The 22945-nt window shown below is 62.4% G+C and overlaps 3 protein-coding genes across 3 annotated transcripts; 1 reads left to right on the top strand and 2 right to left on the bottom strand.

Annotated features, from left to right (window-relative positions):
• Window positions 1-1930: 1930 nt before the first annotated feature.
• On the bottom strand, window positions 1931-6412 carry P3H4 (prolyl 3-hydroxylase family member 4 (inactive)). Its single transcript, XM_069786311.1, has 8 exons — window positions 5754-6412; window positions 4202-4351; window positions 3767-3938; window positions 3558-3686; window positions 3295-3440; window positions 3128-3211; window positions 2809-2950; window positions 1931-2724 (listed from the first exon to the last, which is right to left on the bottom strand). The coding sequence occupies exons 1-8, from the start codon at window positions 6249-6251 to the stop codon at window positions 2711-2713; spliced, it is 1335 nt and encodes a 444-aa protein (XP_069642412.1). The 5' UTR covers window positions 6252-6412; the 3' UTR covers window positions 1931-2710.
• Window positions 6413-7933: 1521 nt separating this feature from the next.
• On the top strand, window positions 7934-14881 carry FKBP10 (FKBP prolyl isomerase 10). The gene is made up of 10 exons (XM_069786310.1): window positions 7934-8179; window positions 9861-10006; window positions 10337-10526; window positions 10839-10984; window positions 11094-11283; window positions 11566-11711; window positions 12057-12246; window positions 12648-12790; window positions 12972-13135; window positions 13482-14881. Exons 1-10 carry the CDS (start codon window positions 7986-7988, stop codon window positions 13665-13667), a joined length of 1695 nt encoding a protein of 564 aa, XP_069642411.1. The 5' UTR covers window positions 7934-7985; the 3' UTR covers window positions 13668-14881.
• A 357-nt stretch (window positions 14882-15238) lies between these two features.
• Window positions 15239-22146, bottom strand: NT5C3B (5'-nucleotidase, cytosolic IIIB). The gene is made up of 9 exons (XM_069786312.1): window positions 21983-22146; window positions 21537-21635; window positions 20864-20933; window positions 20322-20368; window positions 19745-19830; window positions 19474-19563; window positions 18228-18390; window positions 16996-17196; window positions 15239-16669 (listed from the first exon to the last, which is right to left on the bottom strand). The coding sequence occupies exons 1-9, from the start codon at window positions 21983-21985 to the stop codon at window positions 16559-16561; spliced, it is 870 nt and encodes a 289-aa protein (XP_069642413.1). The 5' UTR covers window positions 21986-22146; the 3' UTR covers window positions 15239-16558.
• Between the last annotated feature and the right edge of the window lie 799 nt (window positions 22147-22945).

The following is a 22945-nucleotide window of genomic DNA, read 5'->3' as shown; positions in this document are numbered from 1 at the left end:
CTGCTACCCGGATCTGGGGATGGGGGTGAGGGGACACATCCTGCACACACACACACACACACCCCATCAGCCCCTGCGCAGTCCTCTGCCACACCTGGCTGCAGGCACCAACTCTGTTGGGAAATCACAGCTCTGGAGGGAGGTGGGAGACGGAGCTCCAACCGCCCCTGCAAGAAAACGGGATTTCATCACTGTGCGCAGAGCCGGGGATCCAAAGCACAGCGAGAGCCCTCCCAGCACAAGGAGGAAAGGGGCCCATGGCACAGCACAGCACGGCACGGTAGAGCTGAGATGACAGCCGAAAAGCTCATTTACGTTCCTTCGCAGTCAAGGTCAGGGGAGTCAGGGAAGCGCAGCGCTGCCTTCCTGGTGTTAACCCACGGGAGTCCTGCAGGCTTACCCCCCCGCACCCCACCTCTGCACTCCTGGCACCTCCCCGCAGCGCGGCTCTGCCGGCCCTGCACGCCTCGGGGGACGGTGGCCATGCTCACAGCCCCAGCCACTGCCGGGGTCACACCGCCGGTCGCAGAGCTGCTACTCCTGCCCGGCCCTACCAGGAGTGCCAGACCCTGCCGGCACCTCTGCACCCAACAGCTGCAGGTGGGAGCCCGGATGGGACCCCAGGCCTGCAAGGGGCTTCACCCAGTGCCGGCAGAGGAGCGGGAGCGAGGCAACCGTGTGCCCCAACGTGAGTTTGGGGCTGGCGAGGGGACGCCGTGCCCAGGCGCGCGTCAGAGCAGGGCGGAGGCCCCGTGGGCCCTGTGCCACCCTCGCCCGTCTTGTTGGGAAGATAAACAAGCCTTTGCTTCCCGGGCCGCGACGCCAGTGCACTGGGCTGAGCGCTTCCCGCTGATCCAGGTGCGAGTGCCGCCGGCCGCACCCCGCCGGGCCGGTGCTCCCCTCCCAAGGGTGGCCATGACCCATCGGTGACAAACCCCATTCCTTCTTGGGCGACAGGACAGCCTTGCCCCGGGCAGAGATGCAACGGGCTGCCCCCACTGCCAGCACTGCCTCCGCTTAGCTCTGCCCCGAGCCCCGAGCCCTGCCCACCGGTCTGGGGGCTCAGCCCCATCCCCTGTCCCGGTGCCCGGCTCCACGCAGGGAGGGCAGAGCTGGGAAAGCCCTGGTAAATGGGAGCTCCAAGGCAGGGCAGGGTGGAGTGCTGGCAGCCTCCCCGCCGCCCCCTTCCTTCCCTTCCCTTCCCTCCCCCGGGGCGAACGCCGTGATTCAGCCTCTCTCGGTTTCAGTCCTCGCAGCCAACTTCCATGGGGAGCAGGAACGCACCCGGCGCGGCAGGGAGGAGCGAGGCGGCCGCACGCTGTCCGACACCCTGTGCTCAGAGCAGGCGCAGGCCTGTCCGCAGTGACGGCAGCCTCCGAAACGGGCTCCAAAATGCCCCGATGCCGGCGGGAGGGGGTCGTCCCACCTTGCCGCCCTGGACTCGCATCGGGGAACGCAGGCTGCACCCTCTGGACAAGCAGGAGGATGATGTACCCCCCAAGGACCAGTGTCGGGGTGATGCACCCACCTCAAAACAACCAGCAGGTGATGCACATCACACCCGGAACAGCCGTATTGGGGTGAGGCATGCTGCCCCCCAACCCCCCCTGCAGCCCCCCCATACCACCTGGCAGCTTTTCCTGCACAATGGGGGGTCCCACGTCCCCATAAGGATCCCGGCATGGTTGTGGCCCACTCAGAGACCCCCCAGCCCCATAAGAGCCTGGCTGCTCTCATGGCCCTCAAGGTTCCCCAGCCCCACAACCTCCCCCTCAGCCCCCTGTGGGGTCTCCCCCACTTTATGGGGTCATCCAGCCCCCCAACCCGTCCCTCCCCCTCCCACAGCAGGGCCTCTCCCAGCCTGAGCACCCGGCTCCCGCAGTGGCAGCACACCTTAGCCCCAGGGAGCCCGGAGGCAGAGGCAGCCATAAAAAGACCGGTCCGGATTTTATTAGAAGTTCAGCACCAGTAAATATAAAAAAAAAAAGCGACTGTGCAAGTCGGGAAGTATTAAATTAACGGAGCTTAAGGCTACAGAGGGCTGGTGTGGCAGAAATTCAAGGCACACGCAGGGCACGGGCAATGCAGCCCTGCCAGGCTGCAGCCACGCGGCAGCATGGGGACGCCGGCACACCGGGAGCCCCGTTGTAGCACCAGGCCGTGGGCTCCAAAGGGGGCTGGCTAGTGGGCTGAGAGGCTGGAGGCACCAGGGTAGAAGCCCCGGGGAGCCCTGAGGAGGGGCAGGATTGGCATGCGCGCCCGGCTCCAGCAGCACCGTGTGTTGCTCCCAGAGCAGGGGCAGCCCTTCAAACCCCTCGAGACAAGGCGGGGGTCGGTCCTGGCACACCATCCGCAGGTCCTGGGGAGGAGCTGAGGGACACAGTACCCCCCAGTGCTGCAGGGCACCGCCGCTGGCCAGGGCTCCTGGGGACATCAGGGACAGGGGTGGCCCCGGGGGAGCTCCTGGGCAGGCAGGGAGGTTTGGCAGTGCTGATGCTCCACCGATGGGAATTGGGCTGCACTCAGAGCAGCAGATGTCCAGATGGCAAATGCAGCCCTGCCGCAGGGCACTGGGCAGGATCAGCCCTTCCCCGCGAGCCCAAGTTTCTGCACGATGGCTGGCAGGAGCCCAAAGCCCGGCATCCCTGGGATGGCGTCGCAGGGCCACCGCCATCCAGCTCTGTCAGGGCCGGGCACCCCTTCGCCTGGCTCATCGCAGGGTCTCTGCAAACAAGGAGGGCTCAGTGGAACCGGGGTGCGGGCAGCAGCCACCCCCCACCCCACAGCACGGCCCCTGGCATCAGGAACCTTGGTCGGCTTTGTCCCCCTTGGTCTTGGGTTCCTGCCACCACTCCGCGAAGAAGCCCTCCTCGTAGTCGCCTTCGCCCTCGAATTCGCCGTCAGAGGGCAGGTTCCGTGCCTCTGTCTCCTCGCCGCTGTCCACCTCCATCTGCAGCACGGGACGGGCAGGAGGAGGCAGCAGGGCTCAGCGGCCCCGTCCGCAGCCTCTTCTCCAGGGCTGGCTTGGGGGTCGGACTCCCCACCCAAGGGTACCCACAGCACTCACCCGCACCACCCAGCACCCCCAGAAGCACCCGGCTGCATCCGTGCCAGGGATGTCATTTACCTCGTCGTCAGCCTGCAGGTACTGCCTGGCGAAGTCCAGCATCTTCTTCTGGGCGGCTGTCCGGTTGTGGTAGCGCACGGCTTCCTGGGCACGGGGAGGGAGCGGGGGCTGCGTCAGCCCCTCTGCTGCCGGCAGAGCCACGGGACGGGGGTCTGGGGGGTCCTCACCGGCCGGGGATTGAAGTCCTCCTCCTGCAGGCGCCAGCGCTCACGGTGGAAGCGGTAGTAGACCAGGTTCTGCTGCATCACGGCATCGTCCGGATCGAAGAGCATGTAGCTGGAGACGCTGCGCACCGCGTCCCGCACGTCGTTCACTGTGAGGAGCAGCACCGGGTGATGCGGGGGGGGGGGGGGTGTGACTCCCTGCCCAGGGGCCCACAGCACCCTGGGGTGCCCCAGGGCCACAGTCCCCTGCTCCCGCTGGCACTCACGCTTGTAGTAGGCAAACTGCAGGTAGTGGTACATGGTGGCCACAAACTTCTCCACGAAGTAGCCACCCACATTGGGGGTGAGCTCAGTCTCGCAGTCCACCTTGCACTGCAGCACGCTCACGAAGTGGTCTGGGGAGAGGCGTCAGGTGCTGTGCCCCTGGCCCGCTCCCCCCCCGAGCCTGCTGGCCCCCAGTCCCCTGCCCAGTCACCTGCGATGGAGGGGTAGAAGTCCTTGAATTCCTGCAGCTCGTAGGCACCCTCACAGCCAGCCAGGCAGTCCTCGTACGCCTTGTAGTACTCAGTCAGCGCCTGCTCCATGTCGGCCGCGCTGCTCCGGAAATCCCCGTTGTTGTACAGCTTCACCGACCGCACGAATATCGGCTGCCGGGGACCAAGCAGGCACCGCTCACCTCCTCGCCAGGCACCACAGCCCGTCTCTGCCCTCCAGCAGCACTGACCTGCCCCACTCTCCCCGAGGCGGCTCTGTCCTCAGCACGGGCCCCCCAGAGGTGCTCTTTTGGGGGCAGGAGGTGAGCGACCAGGGCTCAGCAAGGGAGAGCCACTTCCCTCGGGGTTCGGCAGGACCAGGCGCGCACCGAGCCCTGGGGAGCCCCTCTCCCGCCCCAACCCCATCACCTCCTCACCTCATAGGGCTGAGCCTCCAGGTCAACCAGGTATTCATCCACATCCAGCATCGTCCTGTAATAGTTCAGGTACTTCAAGGTCATCTCGTGCTTGGGGTTCTTCTGCAGGAAGGTGTGGGCAGCGGACACCGCTTTCTCAATCTTATTTGACTGGGGAGGGAGGAAGAGTTGGTGCCGCAGCCTGCCGCAGGGGCAGCCAGGGATGACACTGCGGCTGCGGGGGGCTCAGCACCCAGCCAGACCCCGGGGCTGCAGGGCAGAAGGCTGGTCCTCAAGAGGGAACAGCCCGGCACCCACAGTGCCAGCCCCGAGCCCAATCATCTGCTGGCAGCGATGGACAGACAGGATCCGGGACCACGGACAATGCAGATAAATCCAGCCACACCGACCTCCCCCTCTGTGCCCGTCGTGGGCATGGGGACAGCTCGACCCCTCCTGGACCCCCGCATCCAGCCAGGAGTGATCCACGTGGTGTGGGTTTGAGCCAGGCATCCGCTCATCTTGGGCACTGCCACCAGCCCGGGCGAGCTGCCCCCGCTCCCCCGCTGCTTTATGAGCTCTCAGGTTGCAACTTCAGGGGAGCGAGATTGGGGGGGTTGAACGAACTGTCCATGAAATGGGTTTTGGCCAGAGCGAGCAAGAGAAAAAGGCATTAAGGATCTAGGCCAGGCTGTCCCTCACCACTGCCAGGTGAGCGGGGCAGAAGCGCTAAGCACTAAAGCAGCATCCGCACCGGCAGCTGGCCAGCAGCGCAGCTTGGGACCCCAACCAGCACCGATGCCTGGGGAGGGGAGCGTCCTCTTGCTAGAGCAGCTTCAGCCAAGTGAGGGTCACCCCAGGGCGATCCCTTATGAAATCTCCTCCACGTCTGCACCGTGAGCCTGAGAAAGCGCTTCTCCCTGATTGAGCATCCAGGCACGTGTCCCGCTGCAATCACGGTGGCACCGGACCCGCCAACTCCAGCCTCTCGGCTGGGCCAGCCCCTGCGTCCCACTCCCCAGGCAAGGCTCTGCCTGGCCAGGGGGACCTTGGGTGACCAGGGCAAGACAAGGTGGGGTGCGGGGACACAACCACAGCGGCCCCCAGTCTCGGGTGCACCCCTCACGTCCTGCCTGATGCATCCCAGATGAGGCTGACGTGCCACGGTGCAGGGGCAGGATGGAGGAGCCAGGGGCGGGGGGAATGCCAGATGGGGACTGCGGGAAGGGGGGGTGCAGGATGGGAAAGCACATGACAGCAGGGTGCAGGATAGAGGGGAGCAGGGTTCGGGGGGTGCAGGCTGGTGGCGTAGGATGGGGATGCAGGATGGGGGTGTCGCAGAGGAGGAATAGGACGAGGGGCACAGGACAGGGGTGCAGGATGAGACGGGGATGGGGGTGTGCCGGGGGGGGGTGCGCAGAGCGGAGAGGCTCAGGACGGCGGGTGAAAGAGGAGGCGCAGCCCGGAGCGGTGCAGGACGGAGGCACGGGACGCCCCCCGCTCCCCTCACCACCCCCACCCCCCGCCACGAGCCACGTTGCGCGGCATTTGCGCGCCCGCGGGGCCGCCTCACCTTGAAGAGCGCGTAGTGCAGGTACTGGTAGGGCAGGCGGCGCTGGAAGTCGCGCAGCGTCTGCGCGGGGGGGTAGCGCAGCTGGAAGACGGGCAGGTCGCGCTTGCAGGCGCGCAAGCAGCCGGCCCGGCGCAGCAGCCTCCCGAAGAGCTGCATCTCCCTCTCCCACTCCCACTCCGCGGGCTCCCCCTCCGCGGGGTCCCCCCGCGCGGGGTCCCCCTCCGCGGGCGCGGCGCAGCGGCGGTGGCAGTGGGCTTCGCTGTCGCGCAGCAGGCGGTGGAGGCGCAGGCTGGCCTCCAACGCCCGGGCGCTCTCCGCCCACTGCGCCCCCGCGTACTGCGCCAGCGCCCGCGCGTAGGCGCGCTGCAGCGGCTCCAGCGCGGCCGCGGGGAACCCGCGCACGCTGTACTCCTCGTACTGCGCCCCGCACAGCCCCGCCGCCAGCAGCACCAGCACCAGCAGCGGCGGCGGCAGCGCCGGCGCCGCGCCGCCGCCCATCCCCGCCGCCTCCTCCTCCGCCGCCGCGCACTGCCCGCGCAGCCCCGCGCACTGCCCGCGCAGCCCCGCGCACCGCTCCGCGCAGGGGGGCGGGCGGCGGGGAAGGGGCGGTGCGCGGCGGGCGCGCAGGGTCTTAGTGCGGCTCTGCGCGGCTGGCGCAGCGCCCGCGGGGTGCGCTCGGGGAGGGGATTGGGGGGGGGGGGTGCGATGCGCGGTGCTGCGCGGTGCTGCGCGCTCCGCGGTGCGCTCCCGTGTGGGTGGGTGGGTGCGCGGGGCTGCGCCCTCCCCGCCGCCGGCTCGGTGCCCCAACTCGCGGGGAGTCACCCCGTGCTCCTTGGGGTGCGCCCCACGCTGCGGGCTCTGGAGGATGCGCTCGGGGGCTGCACGGCCCCGGGGATGTGCTCGGCGCTGCAGGCTGCGGAGCGGGGAGTGTGGGGATGGGGGGGGTGTGGGGGTGCACCCTGTGTCACAGCCACGGGGAGCGCACCCTGTGCCACACTGTGCTGCCCTGGGGCTGCTGGCCAGACCCCCCACCCGGCTGTGCCCGGAGCCGCTCTTGCTGCCGGCTGGTGCCAAGCTGGAGGCTGCACACCCTGCGCTGTGCCAGATCCCAGGCCTCAGGGCTGCACCGCGCCAGGCCTCGGCACGGCCACGTTGGCCCCAGCCCAAGCCCAGCGCTTTGTTGCTGGCTGGACAGTGGTGCTGAGGGATGTCACAGCGCAGGGCAGGAGCCAGGGCACTGCTGAGGTTTCTTCTTGCGGAGCAGAGGCCGTTAGCAGTGCCCAGCACCTCCCTGCAGACGAGCAGCTCGGTAGCTCGCAGGCTGGGATGCCATCGCCCCAAAGTAAGTGCTCACTTGCCCCAGAGTCAGGCCCTGACCCCACAGTGCCATGGGAAGAGCCCCAAGTCCCCCAAAGCGACTCTGAGAGGTGCTGAGGTTGCTCAGCCCCGGCACAGTGCACTGGGGAGCTGCAGAGCACCCTGGGTCTGGGCTTGAGGGAGCAGATAGCGCTTTGCTTGGGCTTTTGCTCTCGCCAGTAGCACTGTGCCTCGGAGAAGCCAGGTTTCAGTTTGGGGTTATGGCCTGTCATATCTCCCACCTGGGACTTGCCAAGGGCTCTCACCGTGCTGCCTGTCTCTTGCCGACAGGTTTGGGGGAGCAGGGATGCGTGGGCAACACGTATGTGTACATTAAGTGCCGTTCCCATTTGTGTAAGACCGTTAGAGGGGTAGTTTCCCATTTTTAATCATTGCCTTGGGACTGGGTAGCAGCATCCTGGGCCGCGGGAGCGATTAACTGGGCCACGGCAGGAGCGCAGCCAGCGCTAGGACCCGGGGCGAGCGGGGCCGGGATGGGACCTCCAGCTGCACAAACTTGCTTCCAAATAGCTCTCTTCGGCTTTTTCCTTCGCAGAAGGAACTGCCCAGAAAAAAAAAAAAAGAGATTGGGGGGAAAAAAAAAAAAAAGCAACCCTCCCGACGTGGAGCTTTGACGCTGCGGCTTCTCCCGCCGGGCCCCGCTGCCGCCGCCCGCAGGGAACTTGCCCCGGCGATGCCGCGGGGCGACCGGCGGTGGGAGCGGGGCGGGCGCGCCAGGCCCGGGGTCCACGTGTACAGAAATTCCAGCTCGGCCGGGGCTGGGCCCGCATCCCACGGGAAGGGGCGGCCGGGCCGGCTCCGCCGCTCCGCCTTCCCCCCGCCGAGCCTTTCCGCCGGCCGCAGCCTCCCAGCGCCATGTCCCCGGGCTGCCTCGTCCTCCTCCTGAGCATCCTGGGGGCCCTGGGGCTGGGCGACCCCGGCCCCCTGGAAGACGTGGTGATAGACAGATACTATATCCCCAAAATCTGCCTGCGGGAAGTCCAGATGGGGGATTTCATTCGCTACCACTACAATGGGACCTTTAAAGATGGCAAAAAGTTTGACTCCAGGTATAGCCCTCGGCTCTTTACCGAATGCATGCGGCCCCGGCCAGCCGTGTGCTGCGGGGGGGTCCCTGCATGCCTTCCTCCCCAGTCCGCGGGCGTGTCCCCCCGTCGCACCCCCAAGGGCCGGGGGGGCAGCGAGGCGAGGAGCCGGCCCCGGGCCCCGCGGCTCGGACCCCCAGGAGGGCTTTCGGCGGGCGCCGGGGGCGAGGACGGGGGGGGGCCACGGGAGCCCCGTACACGTGTCAGCCCCGGGGGCCCCGGCGTGGCCCCCAGCGAGCCGCCGAGCGCAGCCCCCCCCGCCCCGCCCGGGGCTGCAGCCCCTGCCCGGGCAGCCGCGCTGCCGCCCGGGGGGTTGCGGCAGCCCCCCACCCGGGGGAGCCTGCAGAGCCCTCAGCTCCGGGGCACGGGGAAGCCCGTCTCGGGCACGGACAGGATTTGGCCCGAAGTGAGACGTTTTGCACTCAAGAACATGTATGTGCATGTGCTGCACAGGCAGGGAAAACACTTAAAGCACTTTGAAACGTGGCAGCCGCGAAACCCGTCCATTACCTAGCAGGCTTCGCGCTGGCTGGGCATAGTTTTGCTCGACCCCTGCATCCATCCTGCTCCGCTCACACTGGCTATAAATGAGTGTTTCTGTTGGTGCAGTCCTTGATTTGCACCACCGCGAGCAGGGGGGAGAATCAGGGACACAGCGAAGGGACAGAAACAAACTGGGCTGTGCTGGGGCTCAGCCCCACGTAGGAACAAAAACTTTCCAGATGGGTGTTTTTCAGAGCCCTGGAAAGCAAAGGGATTCTGCTCCACTTAAATGGGGTGTGATCTTTCTTGCAAGCATGAATGGGGGAGAAAGTAACTGAGCCGTCCGCTGCCCCTGCCCCTGCTGCTGCACACCCCAAATGCAGTGGGAGCCTGGGGACATTCACTGCTAAAATAATTCCTTGTCCTGAGGACTGCAGTGTGCTGCCAGGAGAAAGCATCAGCTGCACATTAGAGGGGACAAAGGATTTCAATTTATCTGAAATGGCCCCAGCTGCTTCTTGGAGTATTTTAAGATTCAAAAATAAAAACAAATTTGCAGTTTAAAAATGAGGCCTGGGACGTCTTCTTTCCTCCTCACTGCAGAAAGCTCCAAATGTGCCATATGCAAAATGATTTGGAAGCAGCAGAAAGCCTGGGAGCTGCCAGCCTCCAGCCCAGCTCACCCGGTGAAATCTGGGGCTGGTGTTGATGGGTTCGGTCCCAACTGAAAGCATCACCTGCCCCCTTTGCACCCAGAGGGCCCGATCCACATTCCCCTGCCTCCAGGGCGCTGGGCATGCAGGGTCAGTCCAGAGCCCTGACTGGTGCTGTGGGAGGCAGCTCCACCCCAGGCAGTGCAGGATTGATCCTGTCAGGATCAATGTTTTTGAGCTGTAGGCTCTGCCTGCAGCACAGAGAGACCCGCTGGCTGTGGTGGGTTACCTGCACCCCCAGGGAGGGGGCAGCCCCATCCCTCGGCCCTGCCACTGTGACAGGCAGACACCCAGGAGCCCTGCACCATCCCTTGGAGTTCGCAGGGTTTATGGTTTGTCTCTGGATCCTCTCCGAGCCCTTGGCACTGGCATTGAGCACCCCCAGCACCAGCAGCTTTGGGGGCTTCGCCCTTTGCCACACCACTGATGGGTCTGTCCCTTCACCCCAGCTATGACCGAGGGGCCACGGTGGCCGGCGTGGTGGGCGTCGGGCGGCTGATCACCGGGATGGACCGGGGGCTGCAGGGCATGTGTGTGAATGAGCGGCGTCACCTCATCGTGCCCCCCCACCTGGGCTACGGCAGCATTGGCGTGGGTAAGGGGCCGCGGCATGGCGGGGGGACAGAGGGAGCAAACCCCCCGGGGCCGGCATTAACGGGGACAGAGGTCCAGTGCCCGACAGGCAGGTGCTGGTGAAGGGCAGCTCCATTGCCAGGGCAAGTGGTGCCTAAGCAAGGCTTCCCCAGGAGTGAGGGGTCCTGCCACCCCCAGGGACTCTGCTGCTTTCCCAGGGCCTGCCACGTGTGGCCAGCAGCCCTAAGCAGCCACGGGTTCGGGAGGGATTTAAGGGGACAGAGCCCTTGGCCTGTCTGGTCCCCGTGCTCGTCCCAGCTAAGGCGCCCTGTCCTCGCTGCCGCCCCTTTAGCGGGGCTGATCCCCCCAGACGCCACCTTGTACTTTGACGTCGTGATGCTGGATATCTGGAACAAGAACGACAAGCTGCAGATCACCACCCTGTCCAAACCGGAGCGCTGCAACCGCACGGTGGAGAACTCGGACTTTGTGCGGTACCACTACAATGGCACGCTGCTGGACGGCACTCCCTTCGACTCCAGGTACGGGGCACCAGCACTGGGATGCACCCTCACCTCGGGGCACGGGGCACTGGAGCTTGGATGCACCCTCCACCTTGGGGCTGGGGGCACCGGGGGTGGCAGGGACCAGGGGACACTGGCCTGGGGCAGGACATGGGGGCCCATGCTGCACCCCAGTCAGAGCAGCCTCCCCTGTGCTCTCCCTCCCCACACCCCGGCAGGGCCAGTGCAGCTCCGTGACCCCCAAACCAGCCTCCCACACGGCACTGCTCAGGCCGGGGGAGCTGGCATGGCCCCCCCTGGAGCCATCCCCTGCTCGTTCCTCCCCACCAGCTACAGCAAGGACAGCACCTATGACACCTACGTGGGCACTGGCTGGCTGATCAAGGGCATGGACCAGGGGCTGCTGGGCATGTGCGCCGGGGAGAAGAGGAGCATCATCATCCCCCCGTTCCTTGCATACGGGGAGAAGGGCTATGGTGAGTCAGGCATCACCCCATCATGCCCAGCCCCTTCCCTCCCGGCTTTACACAGAGCTCCCCACACTGCATCAGCCCTTGTCCGGGCTGACCCGTGTCCCCTCCCCAGGGACCGTGATCCCACCGCAGGCGTCACTGGTGTTCAGCGTGCTGCTGGTAGACTTCCACAACCCTAAGGACGGCATCTTCCTGGAGCACCTGGAGGTGCCGGAGTCCTGCAAGCGCAGGGCTGTGATCGGGGACTTTGTCCGCTACCACTACAACGGCACGCTCATGGACGGGACGCTCTTCGACTCCAGGTGCGGGGAGGGAAGCGGCCGAGTGGGGAGATCCCCCAGTGTCCTCTCTTGCCCCATGCTCAGCAGCTGGGAGAGGAGGTGGAGGAGAGGGCGATAACGGACATGAAATAGGCTAAAAAACACAATACCCGTTTGCTGCATCCGTAGGAGCAAGGTTTGGCTCCAGGGGGAGCACAGCAGAGGCTGGGAGAAGGGGTGCAGGTTGGGGTGCAGGGTTGGGTGGGGGGAATTGACGGACCAGGCTCTCCTGCATGATGATGCTGGGGGCTTCTCTTGCTGCAGCTACTCCCGCAATCACACCTACAACACCTACATTGGGAAGGGCTACATCATCCCCGGCATGGACCAGGGCTTGCAAGGGGTCTGCATGGGAGAGAGGCGCCGGGTCATCATCCCCCCACACCTGGCCTATGGGGAGAATGGAACAGGTAAAGGGCAGCCCCACGGGGGTCCGGCACGCCTGCACAGCGCAGCCCTGGGCTGTGGCATCCCCTCCTCCAGCCCTGTGCACCAGCACACTGCAGGTCTGACATAGGGAAAGTGCTGGTGAAGCGGGGCCAGCTCCTCACCCTGGGGGCCACCACCATCCCCAGGGCTCTGGGTGTTGTGGGGGGGCACTGTGGGCAGGGGAACGGCTGACGCCAACACATGCAGAGGCAGGGCTCCGAGGGACGGACATGTCATGGGGCATGGGAAGAAGCAGGGAAAGGCTTCACTGGCCCCACAGCGCTCCAGCAGCTCTCCCAGCAGCTCTCCTCATCCTCCTCTTCCAGGGAACAAAATTCCTGGCTCAGCCGTACTCATCTTTGACGTCCACATCATCGACTTCCACAACCCCGCAGACCCGGTGGAGATCGAGACCGTGTACCGTCCTGAGGGCTGCAACGTCACCACCCGTGACAGAGACTTCATCCGCTACCACTACAACTGCTCCTTGCTGGATGGCACCAAGCTCTTCTCCTCGTGCGTGCTTGCTCACTTGCGGGCTGCCCTGAGCACACCTTTCCTTCACAGGGCCAAATCCTGGCAGGCGCCGAGCTGGGGAGCAGATGGGCACCGCAGCAGCGCTGGGACCATCAGCTCTTTGCAGCGGGCAGCACCAGAGCATCGTCCGCGTGGCAGCAGGGGTTGTGCAGCAGGGTGGAGGGTGCAGGATTTGGGGGCACGGCGGGACGGATGGTGCAGGGCTTTGGGGTGTGGTGGCGCGGAGGGTGTGGAACTTCAGGGCATGGCAGGATGGAGGGTGTGGGGTTTTGGGGCACAGCCGGATGGAAGGCACAGGATTTCAGGGCATGGCGGGGCTGCCCAGTGGGTCCGAGGAGCTTTCTCAGCCATCAGTGTGGTCATCTCTGTGCCTCCTGCAGCCACGACTACGAGAAGCCCCAGGAGGTGACTCTGGGGGCCAACAAGGTGATCGAGGGCCTGAACACCGGCCTCCTCAACATGTGCGTGGGGGAGAAGCGGGTGCTCATCATCCCCCCTCACCTGGGCCATGGCGAGAGCGGAGGTAGGGGAGCGGCGTGCGGCTGCCCGTGCAATGCAAACGGGGGGTGCTGCCTTGCTGAACCGCTGCTGGGCTCCTTCACTCTCCCCCTCAAGCTGGCTGGGGGCTGGGAGGCTTTTCCCATCAGAGCCCAGTGCTTTGCTGGGCTTCCCAGCGGTGCAACAGCCTTCGCTTGTTTTTCCAGCCCGGGGGGTGCCAGGCAGCGCTGTGCTCCGCTTCGAGGTGGAGCTGATCTCCATGGAGGAGGGGGTTCCCGAGGGATACCTCTTCATCTGGCACGGGGACCCGCCGGCGAGCCTCTACGAGCAAATGGACCTGAACAAGGACGGGGAGATCCCCGCTGACGAGGTGAGTGAGGGCCCCGAGCACTGCCAGACTGTGGGTTTATGGGGTCCAGGATGAAACGGGGGTGCAGGGAACCCCACCCTGAGGAGCAGCACCCGAAGGGCACTGCTGTCCCCCCGGGTGTTCGGGAGCCTGAAGAGCTGTGCGGGAAAACCACCCCAGCCCAGAGCATCGCTGCTGGGAGCGGGCAGGGCTGTGACCGGGCAGGGACACCGAGGGCAGCCCGTGCCCGTGTCCCTGCCCCATCCTTGCTGCCCTCAGCATGGGCTGTGGTGCTCCCAGCCGTGCCCCGTGCCGGCTGCGTGGAGCAGAGCAGCATCTCTCTCTCTCTCCCCTCTCCCCGCTGCAGTTCTCTACCTTCATCAAGACCCAGGTGGCAGAAGGGAAAGGCCGCCTCATGCCCAGCTCCGACCCGGAGAAAGTCATCGCCGACATGTTCAGGAACCAGGACCGCAACCAGGACGGGAAGATCACCTCTGAGGAGCTGAAGCTGAAGTCGGATGAGGACCAGGAGAAGATCCACGAGGAGCTCTGAGGAGCGGACCCCGCTCTCCCCTGGAGACAGGACTCGTCCTGGCCATGCCATGGCCGGTCTCCCCCACCAGCTGCCCCGGGAATCTGCCCCTGCCCCTCCCCAGCCCTGCAGGGGGGCATATTTTGATTTTCCCCCCCCCTATTATTTAACTGAGGGTTTTTTGACGTGTTCCTCCTGGGCAGGAAAACTTGCCAACCCCCAGCTAATAAACCCAGGCAAGAAGGTGGGAAACACCCACGTTCCTGGGAGTCTTGATAGCCCACAGGGACGGCAGCGCCCGTGTTGCCACGCGCTGCCCGTCCCCCCCTGGCTCTGCAGACGAAACCTCTGCCGTGGAGCCGGACCGAGGATGCCAGGACCAGACCCTGGAGCCCTGCCCTGCCCCGCTCTGCTGCCGAACCCCGCTTCGACCCCCTGCTCTCAGCTCCCCACGGAAGGGCCAGGGCAGCAGCGTCCCCTCCCCAAGCCCCTGCGTCCTCAGCCAGCGACTGCACATCCCGCTCCAGCCTCTTCGCCTGCCCGTGCTGCCTCCTGGGGCAGGCAGGCAGGAGGGGGGGCTTCCCCCCCACTTCCACCGCAGCATTTTGTAGTTTAGGGTTGGGGGTTGGTTGTTTTTTTTTTATATACACATATAAAATTCTTTAGAGAGGAGAAATAAAGAGAAGGCTTTCACGCCAGTCCCTGCTGCTGGCCCAGCCTCTTGCTCCCAGCTGCCATCTTCCCCAGGAGGAGAGGCTGGAGGGGGCTCAGGTTCCCAGGGAGAAACCCCGATACCCTACAGGCATCCACCGTTTCAGAAAACCTGCCCCCCCCCCCCGCTCCCCAAGCCAGCAGAGATGGGACCTGGCAAACCCCTTGTCAGCTGAAAGAAGGAAAATGGAAAACATCTCCCACTCAAGCCCTCAGGGAGCAGCATCGTCCCCATCCGCGTCCTCCCTGCCCCGCAGCGACAGCCCTCAGTGATTCAGAAAAATCAGCCCAATTTCATTTTGATGCCTAAAGGCAGCTAATTAACTTGGCACTCTCAGGTTTGCCAGTTGTGACCAGCACGGCTCCATCACCTCCCACCAGCTCTAAAAGCTTTCACACAGTGTGTCTTGCAGACAGAGATAAAAGAAATGTGAGAACAGAACAGTGCAAAGGGTCAGAGCAAACCCCTCAAACGATGACTTCTACCTTGCACCAAATAAATAATTTCTACTGGTTTCCAAGGAGTTTGCCTCTGCGTCAGCTTACTTTGCCATGAAACATCCCTGCGTGTCGGGGCAGCGGTGCAGAGCCTCACCTCACCCGTCCCTGGGAGCGCGGTGCCCGGGGGGATTTCAGGCACCAGCATCTGCTGGGTCGAGCAGGAGAGAGAAACCAAAACTCAGCTCCTGGGATCCTCCAGCAAAGACAGGTTGTGCTTCAGCTCCAGCTCGGAGTGCCCGGTGATGGCCGGCGGGCTCCAGCAAGGATGGGATGACCTGGAGCTGGGCTGCGGGGATGCAGCTGCCAGCACCAGCCCTGGGGAGGAGAGCGGCTCCAGCCACAGCTCCTCGGCGCTGGGTACAAACCACCCGTGGCCTGGCTTTAGCCAACGTTTTTATTTCAACAAGGAGAACGGAGCCTGCGCTTTCAGAAGTCACATTTACTCATCCCGCAACGTGGAGGGCAGCAAGGGCTGAACCCGGAGCGGCCCAGAGCTCACGAGCCAGAGCCGCCCCATCCAAAGGCGGCAGGGCAGGGGCTGCCAACCTGTACTGGGCCACACTGCAACAAAAACAGCCCCCAAAGAGCCGTATCAGAGCTCACCCTGCACCAGCACAGGCTCCTGCCGCCATCAGAGTGGGCAGCAGGACGGGACGTGAAAGCAGTTTCCCACGTAAGGGTCTGAATTTGCCCCTTGCTGAATCAGAGCTGTCATAGCTTTACTTTTTATGTTACCAGACATTACACAGAAATAAGAGGGTTTTTTCCTATTGCTGATCTGAGAGCCCAAGATCAGCCTAGAAGTTTAGGACAGAAACATGGTTAGCTAAAATATTCCTTAAAAAGCAAAATACTGCTCTTGGCCTCTCCTTCCCCATCCACACCCACGAGCTGCAGACGCGCTGCTCCAAGCACCCAGCCTGCTGCTGCCACTGCCACCCAAACCCTCCCAGCCCAACCCGCGGCAGACAAACGTACGTCTTGCTTTGCGCAGCAGCATCAGATGAGCTCCATGGGCCTGCAGGGATGACTGGAAAAGCCTTTTTTTTTTTTTTTTTTTTTTTTTAACAGTAGGAGCTGTAAACAGAGCAAGAGGGGCAGCAGGGCTGGCGCAGGGGGGCCAGAGAGCTGCGGGGTTTCCGTGGGGGATGTGGAGCTGGGCGATGCTAACGCCTGGCAGGGCCACGCCAGCCCACGGCGGGCGGCACCAGCGGAGCTCAGCCCAGGCACTTCGAAGCCCACAGAAAACAGGACAAGAGAGAGACTTGTTTTCTTAGACAGGAACACAATAAAACTAACCAGCTTCCATCTAAAATGGGTCTGTCCTCAAGCCACAGCAAACGATCTCCATTTCCGCACTCGGCTGCTGAAGCAAGTGCAGAGCATCTCTGCCTGAAACATTAAATGGTTTGTTGTGGCCTCAGACGGTGGCGGGGACGAATTCTGAGTGGGAAGCAGCAGAGCTGGGCACAGGTGGGATACAGGGAGTGGAGAAGCTTCCTCCATCTCACCCCTCCTGCTCCAGGGCTGACCGAAGTGGGTTACTGAGGTCGGGATGTGTACAACACGCAAGAGCCAGGGCAGGGACCCTGCCCAGCGTCAGAATGGAGTCCAGCAGGTACCAGATCTACTCCAGCTTTGTCACACTCGCTGCCCAGGTGTGTGCTGAGGAGCCAGAGCTGGGACACTGCCTTCCCAGCTCATGTCTCAGTAAAGATGTACCGGAGAATCCCATTGACCACATCCAGCGTCTCATCGCTCTCCAGCACAATGTCGTAGGCATCCAGGTACTTCCCCCTCCGCTCTTCCACCTGCAGCATGGCCACCAGGACAGGTTGGGGAGGAGAGGGCCGCAGAGAGAAGAGAGGACTGTAAACACCAGCAGCTGAGAATGAAGATGCTGCACCCACAGCCCTTGCATTTCTTGATGCTACTGAAAAGAGGGGTCAATAACTACCCTGACAATGCCCCAGGAGCTCAGCAGACACCCCCCAGCTCCCTCTGCACACCCCAGGGGAACTTGTATGAATCTCTTGCAGCCCCTGAATCACTCAGGCTTGCCCCTCTCTGCTGCCCCTCAGGCTTTGCACCTGGGGAAGGCTGGCAGGGAAGCAAGATGACTGCCCCTCACACCCACCTTGTCATTGAGAAAGCCAATCTTGAGGATGTTCTCCACACTGGGAACGCCGTCTGCCATCGTCAGATCACCCATGGAGTCCCCCAGCAAGATGATGCTCGTCCTAGTGCTCAGCTGCTGGAAATACTCTGTACCCTGCAGGACGCTGTTGTTCTTGTTGTAGGTGTGGATGAGAGGTCCCTTGAAACGCTTGAGGATTCCCTGTGCAAACAGGACAGACAAACTGATCCCACAGCAATCCCTCCGCTGTGCCGCAGCCTCAGTACACTTTTCTGGAATGGGCAAACAGGGTGGGGGATGCTCACAGGGCACCAGCTCTGGGTCAGAGAGACCCCCAAGGAGTCTGGGAACCCAGCAGCCACAACACACCCAGAGTCAGTCCCCAGGAGTCCCCTTTTGCAGGGCAAGCCCTTCCCAGATGGTGAGAACAAACCCAAAGGATGGAGATCCTGGAGACCTTGGTCAGGGCTCTGTGCTGCCCTGGAGCTGGTCAGGGGCCACAGAAAGCTGCAGTCAGGGGAGCCCCAGGGCAGAGCAGAGCCCGTGCAGAAAGCAGGACTGTCACAGTGTCCCATGTTTCCCCCTGAGGACTGCCTGTCCCAACGCACCACCCGTGGGAACAGAGGGCTTCATTGTAAGAGACGTGCAATTTTCTAATGTGCATTGGGACTTTTCAGGCTTTAGTACATCAACAAAAGCCTTCCAAGCTGCTTTAAAGGACATCTGGCCTTCAGATCAGGAGAGACCTCTGTGGTCAGTTAACTCCATCCTCACCCTGCACCAGAACAGAGCACACAGGGCTGGACAGTGCCCTTTCTGCCACCAAAAAGCAAGTTTGAAAGGCAAGGAGTCCCTGAGATCACAAGCAGATGCTCAGCTGTTCCTGCACTCTGTCTGCCCACCTCATCCATCCTCTGCTCTCACTGCTGACCCAGCTCCCGGTGAGGGCAGGGGAACCTCTAACACCCCCCAGTGCTGATGTGCCAAGGGCTGCTACGGTGGCAGCAGGTCACAATCCCTGAAGGCAGAGCAAATGGGGCGGGAGGCCACGGCCAGCCTTCCCATGACCCAGCAAAGGGTCAGCTCCATCTACAGGGATCAAATACTTAGAAATGTTAATAAGCAGCTTTTAACCTAGCGGTGTCTCTGTTAAATGTACTGCAGCCCTCAGTTCCAGTCGAACAACTCTCCTCTCTGCAAGCTCACCGCACGTGCATGATGTGGAAACTCACATTATCGTCAAAGTCCATGTAGTTGGACACCACGTTGACATTTGAGTAGAAGACGTTGGCCTGACGGATAATCTCTTCAAGGATGTCACCGACGCCAGCAGAGAAGATGAACAGGGGGACGTTGTACTTATGCAGCTGATCAAATAATTCATTGAATCCATCCCTAGAGCAGAAGTGTCCATTACACAGTATTGTATTACCACCTCCCAGCTCACAGCAAATGCCCGGTGTACTGGGGGCTGGGAGCGCTCTCAGCCCAGCTGTGAGGCTCATATTTCTGCCCAGGACTTCCCAAACAGAAATGCACACGTGAGCTCTGCAAAAAGCGTGAGCTTTTTGTGACAGCAGCATTTCTGTGGCACTCACTGTGCGTGCAAAGGGTGTGAAGCAGGACCCCAGACCCCTCCTGGGAGCAGTGACCTAGCAGGGAGCTGCACAGGAACATGCAGCACACGAGCGATTTGCTCAACATCTCCTGAACGTATCCAGCTTCTCACCAGGGGCACAAGGCACAGCGTGCCTGGACACACGCCCATGAGAGTGGGTGCTGCCAGCCCCCTCAGAAACTGTACGTTAGAGATACGCAACAGGTCGGACTCGTTGTGAGGACGATCAGACAAACATGTAACAGTCTCAGTCTGGCAGGGCACGATTTCTCTGCAGAAGGAGAACTTGGGCTCATGAAAACCCAGACATACGATACCATTTCCTTTCTGAGGCTGGCAGTTCATTCAAACCAAGGCTTCCTGAGCCAGTTTTAGGACCATTGCTGTCAAAGCCAGCTTTAACAGCAAGTTTTAGCGCAACATTTTTGTGCTGTGGGTGAAATTTGATGCTGGGTCAAGGGCCTGGATAAGGCCCAGAAGCTACAGTGTGCAGAGAGAAAATCTCTCCTAAAAGAGGGGAGCTGCGTGCTGCCCCCCTACCCTGCCCTGCAAACGGGGAGCTCTGCCCATCACCCGTCCCCTCAGCCGCTCCTTGCCAAGACTCAAGGGAGGTGGAAGAGGTTTCTGAGCAGGAGGCAGTCAGCCATGAACGGAGCAGCCTGCAGCCCAGGAGTGAGCTCAGGCTGCGGCTTATGGCACTGACTTTTGGCCTTCTCATGGTTAGAGCTCGGCCCCAGGAAGGAAGGGAGATTTCCACCTGCCACGCTGTGGAGACTGTGTGCAGAGCAGGGTGAAAGGAAGGAGATCTGCTTGCACAGTGGCAGGAAAGGGCCACAGGCAGCTGAACCCCGAGCCCGTACCTCAGCATCACGTCCGATTCTCTGACGATCTGGGCTATGTCACCCTTCTGGATCTTCTGCTGCGACAGCAGCTCATGGGCCCTGGTCCACCTAGGGAAAGGCAGCAGAGTGAGCTTCCTGGGCAGCAACCTTAAAGCAGTCAGAAGAATAACAACTAAAACTTCCCAGTATTGCCGCCAAGCCTAGAGACAGTTCAAGCCTTGTGTCTTGTAGTCCTCAGGGGCAAGAAGTTGCCGGGACAAGGTCAAGCTCATCACATACAAGCACTCACCACTCCACCATGAGGGGACGTTTCTCTTCCAGGGTCCGGTTGGGATCGATTTCAATGGGATAGTAATAGTGCAGCAGATCTTTCAGCTGGAGCGTTGCAGAGATGGAAAAAGAAGAGAGTGAACATCATGTCTAAAGAGACTGTAAACAACAAAAGAAGTATTTCTAAATTCGTCCAAATCATCACACTTCCTAATGAAAAACAAAACCATTTCACTAAGCAACTTCACTCTGAGCAAATCTGGAGATCTCAGGAGGAAGCGTTAACCCTCCAGCAGCCTGGCTGACTCTTACCTTGCTTCAAATACTGCAGGTACAGATGCACACAGATACACCCTTCCTCCTCTTATCAGACCGAAAATGCCCACCACTGAGCATGCAGATTAAATTTCCCTTTTTAGCTTCTCCTTCCACCACCATTGGCTGAAATGCAGCCTGGACACTTGCCCCACTCTCTGTCCTGGCAGCAGGGCGCAGCCTGGAGAGCTGTCACATGAGCCAGTACAACTTCCTGATGATGGGTGACAGGGACGAAAACCACAGACCCAAGAAGCAGTGCCTTACAAACCAGCACCTACCTTCTTCTTGCTGTCCTCGCTGATAACACGACTGTTATCGAGGATATCTGTAAAGACAATAAAATGCCAAAGTTGTAGCCCAGGAACATAAAAAGGCTTGCTAAAAGGGAGCTATCCTGCGTCTCCAGCGCCAGCTCTTCCCAAAAATGAGCCACACGTGGCACATCAACCCAAGCACAGGCTCACCACAAAGTCTCAACACAGCGAGTGCCACTGCAAACCCACAGCATGCACTGATCATAGGACATTGCTCAGCTGGGAGAGAGCAGTGTCAATGCTAGCAAGCTGCAGGCTGCAAGTATTAGAAGGAGAAGCAGGAAAGACGAGGAGACAGCTTCTGCAGCGGGCTGTGGGCTGCCCGGGGGCCAGCAGCTGCTGCTGCAAGCAGCCGAGGCCTGGAGCCGCACCAAGAAAGAACAAGACGGAGCGGTCAGGCTTGGCAAAGGAGGGAGGCAGAGGACAACAGGAGCCACAGAGACCAAGAACACAAACATGGAAAACAAACAGAATTAGCAACAGTAAAAACAAGAGCTTCAACTCACTGTGCGAAGTGGGGCAGCGTCTGCCGTTGCACCCAAACCTGCTCAGCGTCATGTCAAAGTCAGAAATGACCTGGAAGGGAGAGAAGACCAAATCTGTGTATGACCCAGCACACTCTGCCTTTGCCATAGCTAGCCAAGGGTGCTGCTGCCTGCAAGATGCAAATCCAGCGCTGGCACGTCTCACATGAGGGTGCAGACTCGCAGCCGGGCACAGCAGCAACGAACGCTGATGCTCCTGCCAGCCGTGAAGCAGACGTCCTCATCTAAGACAGCCAGCACCCCTCCCACTCCAGCACTCTTATCAGCACCAAATGGCTTAATGCTGCTGACTTATTGCCGTGGGTGGAGGAGGGGTGTTTGGGGCTTGGCTCATATTTATAGTTTGCATATCAGGGAAGGAAAAGGCCCATCCAGGGAGAGCCACCAGCATGGGCTTCAACAGGAAAAGCAGCCCAGTCCTCCCCTCTTGTCTGGGGCTTCTCTCGCTCCATCTGCAGAACGTGTGGAAGGTCCTTGCACGTGGGCTGGGAGCAGCCGGGCCAGGGCCGGGGGGGGACTGAGGAAGAGGAGGGGGGGCAGCTGAAGACAAGGACGGACCGTGAGGGCGATGCATCCATCGCCCGCTCTCAGCTGGGCCAGCCCCACCACCGCCGGGGCCAAACAGGGCCAGTACCTGCAGCTTGTTCATCCCCTGCTCCTTGATGGCCCGGATTATCGCCATTACGCGCTCCGGCCGCTGTATGCGGACCGTGGCTTTCTCCAGCTCGGGCACCTGCGGGCAGAGACCCCCGCCCCGTTCAGTGACGCCCCCGGGATCCCACGCAGCTCCCCGGGGACCGATGCCCTCCAGCCCCCGCCGTGCCCTCCATCCTGGCCGCGTCCCCCGTCGTCCCCCCCCGCCGCCTCCAGGGCCACGCTCCCCAGCCCTGCTCCCCAAAAACCCTGCTCCCTGCGGACCCGCCTCACCCCAGCCTTTACCCCCCCACACCCCAGCCCGCTGCTCCCCGACCGGGGCTCCCGCGACCCCGCTCCCCAGCCCGGCCCACGCCCCTTAGAACCCCCGGGCCCGGCTCCCGGCCCCCCCCATGCCGGCCCCGGCTGCGCAGCTCCCGCGCTCACCATCGCGTCCCGTTCCGCGCCGGGCAGGGCCGAGCCGTGCCGGGCCGAGCCGAGCCGTGCCGGGGCCGCGCAGCCGCGGGGAGGAGCCGGCGCGGGGGCGGTGCCGGAGACGGGCGGCCCGGGGGGTGCCCGGGGGGTGCCCGGGGCCGGAGCGGGGCTGCCGGGGGGTGTCCAGGGGGTGCCGGGGGCCGGAGCCGGGCTGCCCGGGGGTGCGCAGGGCCGGAGCGGGGCTGCCCGGGGGTGCCGGGGGGGTGCCCGGGGCCGCCCGCTGCGCTCCGGCTGGGGCTGCGCCTCCGCCCCGCACCCGAAGCGGATCCACCGGTACCGGCGCTTGCGGTTGCGTTTCCTCTGCAACACGCTCCGAGCCAGGAAGGCGAAAGAGAAAGGAGAGATAAAGATGAAAAAAAAAAGAAACCTAACCAAAAAGTACATGGCAGGGGCTTTTTGCTGTCACGCCCCCCCCGTCCCCAGCGTTACCACAAGACTCATTTAACTTAAAAAAACTCCACACCGACAGTAACATGAAAAAGTCCACACTGTTTTCCAGTACTGAGACCCTCGCAGAGGTGCTCCTTGGCACCCATGTTACCTACAGACACGACAAAGCACAGAGGAAAAGCAGTTGGCCGTGAGTTAAGCCACTGAGGAGTCAGGACGGGGCTCCCTGTCCCCCCGCTCTCCTCTCCTTGGCCCCAGGCGGCACCTTCCACCCCTCCAAATCAGCAGCAGATACAGCAGTGACAGAGTATTTGTGGCTTCACCACTGACATTAGCTAGCCTGTGTCTCAGCTTCCTCCCGGTGTGAGCTGGTACAAGGGTACTTCAGAAGCAGTCGCTGCCTACATTTGGGGAGCTTTATATCCAGGCTAAATAATATTAAAAAGCTGCAGAGGAATCACAAGGCTGTTTTTGCTCAGAGCAGCCATCAACAAGGTGTAGGCACAGGGTCCAGCGTAACCTGGC

The sequence above is a fragment of the Haliaeetus albicilla genome, chromosome 7, assembly GCF_947461875.1.
Source record: "Haliaeetus albicilla chromosome 7, bHalAlb1.1, whole genome shotgun sequence".
Lineage (NCBI taxonomy): Eukaryota > Metazoa > Chordata > Aves > Accipitriformes > Accipitridae > Haliaeetus > Haliaeetus albicilla.
The sequence above is the reverse complement of the archived record's forward strand: the minus strand, read 5'-3'. Positions and strand labels throughout refer to the sequence as shown.